Below are 6000 nucleotides of genomic sequence, written 5' to 3' on the forward strand. Positions count from 1 at the left end.
AGCGTCACCGTAAGGTAAACAGACATGCTGTGTTCTAAAAAGACGCCCCGCATGTCCGTAAGCGCAGGACCGCCGGATGCGTGTTCGCACGCATAGAGGAGACGGGATTTCATAAAATTCCCTCCACTATCCTGTAACATTTGGACGCTGCGGTTGTACGCAGCGTTCAATCCGCAGCTAATACAGATGTAATCCGGACGGTGGACACAGACCCTAAGAGTAAAAGGAAAGCGGAAATCAGTAATGTGGAGTTGTTTGTTTTGGTTTTTTTAAAGGAGATACAAGTGCTTCTCACTAAATTAGAATATCATCAAAAGGTTAATTGATTTCAGTTCTTCAATACTGACTAATTTTCTGTGTTATTCTACTACATGGAATTATTTTTGATGGGTGTATTTAACTTTTGTTTTAATTTTCCTGTTTTTCAGGTGTTCGAAGAAGCTCACGTGGACGCCGTGATGATTCTAGGGGAGGCTTTCGCCTCGGAGGAGCCATTCAATTTTGGTACCCAAAACACAACCAAAAGAATCCACGAGCTAATACCGGTCATGCTAAAACACAGACTCACCCCTCCGCCCGAAGAGACCTACTCCCTGCATCGGAAAATGGCCGGCTCTTTCCTCATCTGTGCCAAGCTTAAGGCGACCATCCCGTGTAAAGAGCTCTTTGACAATACATACAGTCATTACTGGGCACAACGAGGGCGAGAGGGGCGCCAGCCGACCACTCACTAACCCACTCCATCATTCTACTTGAAGCGAACTACTAGTTTTATCATTTTTAGTTGTCGGAGTTTTTTTTTTATCTTTTTTTAGTTTTTTTTAATTTTTTTTTTGGGGGGAGGGGGGTTGATACCCAAAGAATTATCCATACAGCTCTACGATACGACTGTGGGCTGAGCGCGTATGGTTTTGATCCCCCGCTGGTTTATAGCTGACAATCCGCTTCCAAAATGTTGGGCTGTGGTGCCAAGTGCGTTCTTTTCAGCTACCGTTTATCTAAAGTGGAATTTGTCTACTAAAAGGGGGTCCCGTCCTTTTTCAGGGTCCAACCTCCTCAGGGAGTGACTCAATAAGCAACGTATCATGTGGCAACCAGGCGTCAATCAGTATCTCAGCCGTGCCGCCGGAAAGCTTCAGCCTCCAGTCCAAATATTTTCTTTTTTATTTTTTTTATTTATTTTTTTTGGCTTGTTGTTTTATTTTTTTTAACTCTCATGTCTTCTGCCTCTTTCTCTCTGAAAACTCCAAATTGTGGGTTGACTTTCACCGACTTGTCTTTGGGATGTTTTAATTAATCGCTTAATCCTCTATTCATCATCCCCCTTTTGAAGCTGCCTCGTTGTTCGGAAAGATAGCATTCCCTGTGAAATGTTTCCCCGTTGACAGAAAGACCCCGGGAACAATACAAAATGGGTCACCCAGGTTCCAGGCGCTGATACGTCTCCAGAAATCCGGATCGCTGCTTATATTTCTTCAGCCAGAATATACAAGGAAGATTAAAGAAGTAAATGGCTGGCAGAGTGCGCCTCCCAGGAAGAGATTTATGCCAAACTAGCGTCTTGCAGACCTCTCGTCAGCCACGTCCGTTGCTTCTGCCGCTGACAAGCCCACCCTTATTTGGCATTGTGCAGGCTTCTAGTTGCCTTCAATGGACCACTAATCCCCCGCTGCTTTTATAGAAGAGGGAACGTCGTGCAATACACAAAAATATATTATACCGTTATCAGAACTCAACATATTTAGTTCGGGACCTTTTTTTTTTTTTTTTACATATATTTTGGGCCGACTATAATTTTTTGCAATTGGGTGTCATTAAATATTTTGCACCGTTTGACTTTTTTACACTCTTTTGTTTTCCTGCGCATTGCTGGCTGCAGAATGAGTTAACTAAGAATTGTTCAGTGAGCGCATTCTGATGGAAAGTTTGTGGTTATAAATCAGCCAAAAGCTGGGGGTCCTGGCTTCAAATCCCACCAAAGACACACCACCTGCAAGGAGTTTGTATGTTCAATCAGCAGCCTGCAATGTGCCGGGAAAGAGTGAGCCTGTAAAAGTGACAGGTTTTTGTTTTGTTTTTTTAATGAAACCCAATTGCAAAAATTATTTTAGCCCAAAAATATGCAAAAAAAATAAAAATAAATTGACAACCCTCCGCTCCTCCGAATACATCCATTTAATGTATACAGCATCAGAAAACATGTAATACGGACCAGAGTCTTTTTATTTTTTCGGATTTTTTTTAATTTTTTTCCCATCATTTCTTGCACTGCCTGATCTGTTGTGATGACTTCAGTATTTACCCCTCCACACCTCATTGATAGTTTTTGGTTTAATAGGAACAGCGCCCCTTATGTCTACAGGCTGTGTTTGGTATTGCAGCTCAGTCTCTTTTCATTGAATGGTTCTCAGCCGTATCATCTTTGTTTTGACCTGTGCTCGGTGCCTCCAGCTGTTACAGGCGCTGCTCTGAATGCTGTAACTTCTGTTTTTTTTGGTTGGACTTTGTTGTATTTGTCGTCGATCTGACTGCAGACCATCTACTTCACATGGAACCATGATGGTGCGCTGCCCCCGAGAGGAAAACAGTGCAGATCATCTACTTCACATGGAACCATGATGGTGCGCTGCCCCCGAGAGGAAAACAGTGCAGATCATCTACTTCACATGGAACCATGATGGTGCGCTGCCCCCGAGAGGAAAACAGCGCAGATCATCTACTTCACATGGAACCATGATGGTGCGCTGCCCCCGAGAGGAAAACAGTGCAGATCATCTACTTCACATGGAACCATGATGGTGCGCTGCCCCTGAGAGGAAAACAGCGCAGATCATCTACTTCACATGGAACCATGATGGTGCGCTGCCCCCGAGAGGAAAACAGTGCAGATCATCTACTTCACATGGAACCATGATGGTGCGCTGCCCCCGAGAGGAAAACAGCGCAGATCATCTACTTCACATGGAACCATGATGGTGCGCTGCCCCCGAGAGGAAAACAGTGCAGATCATCTACTTCACATGGAACCATGATGGTGCGCTGCCCCTGAGAGGAAAACAGCGCAGATCATCTACTTCACATGGAACCATGATGGTGCGCTGCCCCCGAGAGGAAAACAGTGCAGATCATCTACTTCACATGGAACCATGATGGTGCGCTGCCCCCGAGAGGAAAACAGCGCAGATCATCTACTTCACATGGAACCATGATGGTGCGCTGCCCCCGAGAGGAAAACAGTGCAGATCATCTACTTCACATGGAACCATGATGGCGCGCTGCCCCCGAGAGGAAAACAGCGCAGATCATCTACTTCACATGGAACCATGATGGTGCGCTGCCCCCGAGAGGAAAACAGTGCAGATCATCTACTTCACATGGAACCATGATGGCGCGCTGCCCCCGAGAGGAAAACAGCGCAGATCATCTACTTCACATGGAACCATGATGGCGCGCTGCCCCCGAGAGGAAAACAGTGCAGATCATCTACTTCACATGGAACCATGATGGTGCGCTGCCCTCGAGAGGAAAACAGCGCAGATCATCTACTTCACATGGAACCATGATGGTGCGCTGCCCCCGAGAGGAAAACAGTGCAGATCATCTACTTCACATGGAACCATGATGGTGCGCTGCCCCCGAGAGGAAAACAGCGCAGATCATCTACTTCACATGGAACCATGATGGTGCGCTGCCCTCGAGAGGAAAACAGCGCAGATCATCTACTTCACATGGAACCATGATGGTGCGCTGCCCTCGAGAGGAAAACAGCGCAGATCATCTACTTCACATGGAACCATGATGGTGCGCTGCCCCCGAGAGGAAAACAGCGCAGATCATCTACTTCACATGGAACCATGATGGTGCGCTGCCCCTGAGATGAAAACAGTGCAGATCATCTACTTCACATGGAACCATGATGGTGCGCTGCCCCCGAGAGGAAAACAGCGCAGATCATCTACTTCACATGGAACCATGATGGTGCGCTGCCCCTGAGATGAAAACAGTGCAGATCATCTACTTCACATGGAACCATGATGGTGCGCTGCCCCTGAGATGAAAACAGTGCAGATCATCTACTTCACATGGAACCATGATGGTGCGCTGCCCCCGAGATGAAAACAGTGCAGATCATCTACTTCACATGGAACCATGATGGTGCGCTGCCCCCGAGATGAAAACAGTGCAGATCATCTACTTCACATGGAACCATGATGGTGCGCTGCCCCTGAGATGAAAACAGTGCAGATCATCTACTTCACATGGAACCATGATGGTGCGCTGCCCTCGAGAGGAAAACAGCGCAGATCATCTACTTCACATGGAACCATGATGGTGCGCTGCCCCCGAGAGGAAAACAGTGTTGTCCATTTATTAAATAATTTATACACATCGCCATCTTCTGGTTGTCTTTGTAATGAGGCTGTCACAATGGTGTACTGTGTTGTGTTTTTTTTTTTTTTATATATATATATATATTTTTTATTTTTATTTTTTTGCATAATCCTCACTATGCAAAACTACGCAAATGCTTCTCTCGGGTGACATTTCATATGCTCACCTGGAAAGAAATTCATTAAAGGGGTTGTCCGGTCTGAGTAGGGCTGCGGCCTCTAGATGGGTTCGAATTTCGCATACTTGATCGCCTTTTTCAGCGCAGATGGCAGCGAATCTTCCCAGTGCACGCACTGCACAAGGGTGACTGCAGACTTGTCATTCTAGACAACCCCTTTAAGCGGTAGGCCAGTTTCAGCACCAGCTGGAGGCATTGATGCGGTGGAGATGAATAGGCAGGGCAACACATGGAACAGTAGAGCCAGCCGACGCATGGGGCAGCGGAGCTGAAAACGCTGGACGGCATAGGGGACAGCAAGGATCAGTAGAGCCGGATATGCAGAAATGCCCCTTGGAACAGAAGGGTTGGGTAAATGAACCTTAGTGCAGAGCCAAGTGTGTACATGGCACCCAGGAACAGAAGAGCTGAGTTGGCAGGCGGCCACTCACTCGGTAGTATCAGAGCCGGGTGTGTGGATTCGGTTTTTGAACATCAGATCTGAGACAGCAGTCAGGTATCGGGAAGATGCGCCGATTGGCATCTGGGTGTCTGCACATACCCTTATCGTTTTTTTTTTTTTTTCTGATAGTGCTCCATATCGCCTGCTCAGATACATGAAGGGGACAATCCCAATTTGTGGAAAATGTTGAGAAGCTGGTAGACCACATTGCAGAATAAGAACAAAATCCTCACTCCTCCTTCCGCAAGTGATGGAGCACCGACAGTCTTCGGACGCCCCGAATCTTTGGCTACAGCAGTCGCGTGTAAATAAGTGGCCACAGCATTCACATGCCATATTACTAGTATCACCGTAATGGTATGACACGAGCGCTGCTGTCATTGATCGACGGCAGCGGTTACGTGCCATTTGCTTGTACGCCTCAGGAGGATTGGTGCTGAATCGCTGACTGATAATGTTGGAAAATCCTTTTTAATGACTGTCTAAAGGGTAACGAAAGCTGCTTTGCCACTTATCTGATGGAAAAGTATAGAATTAAGAGAGGAAAAAGAAATCCAGACAGAACCGATCTCTTGGATTTCACTTGTCGTTTTGACGATAGAGCGATATGGGGTTTGGGTCTAACAAGATTATTAAAGTAAATTGGATTGGCAGAGTTGTGATGGACGGTTTCTCTACGAGATGAGTGTTACAGTGGCTAGCAAAAGTATTCACCCCCGTCCCCCAAACTGTTTAAATATTTTGATAGTCTAAGTTAATAAAGTGGGACTAATATAGGCATAATTAGATTTGTGGGATCAAATTACAAAAATGTGGCATGTGAATATGTATTCACCCCCTTTTGCTATGAAGTCCCTAAAAATTCTGGCACAAGCAATTCCCTTTATAAGTCACATGTTTAGTGACAGGACGTCACCCTGTGTGTAATATAAGCGTATATACATTTCACCTTTTCTGAAAGGCCACAGAGGCTGCAACACCATTAACA

The 6000-nt window shown here is 46.0% G+C and overlaps 1 protein-coding gene across 1 annotated transcript in view; it reads left to right on the forward strand.

Moving 5' to 3' along the window:
* Nucleotides 1–1023, forward strand: part of COQ8B (coenzyme Q8B) — a 50703-nt gene extending 49680 nt beyond the window's left edge. Inside the window, exon 16 of the mRNA XM_069746747.1 lies at nt 429–1023. Within this exon, the coding sequence (XP_069602848.1) occupies nt 429–734 (306 nt within the window). The 3' untranslated portion in view covers nt 735–1023. The remainder of the gene's footprint in view (nt 1–428) is intronic.
* The last annotated feature ends 4977 nt before the right edge of the window (nt 1024–6000 follow it).

The sequence above is a fragment of the Ranitomeya imitator genome, chromosome 2 (assembly GCF_032444005.1).
Source record: "Ranitomeya imitator isolate aRanImi1 chromosome 2, aRanImi1.pri, whole genome shotgun sequence".
Taxonomy (NCBI): domain Eukaryota; kingdom Metazoa; phylum Chordata; class Amphibia; order Anura; family Dendrobatidae; genus Ranitomeya; species Ranitomeya imitator.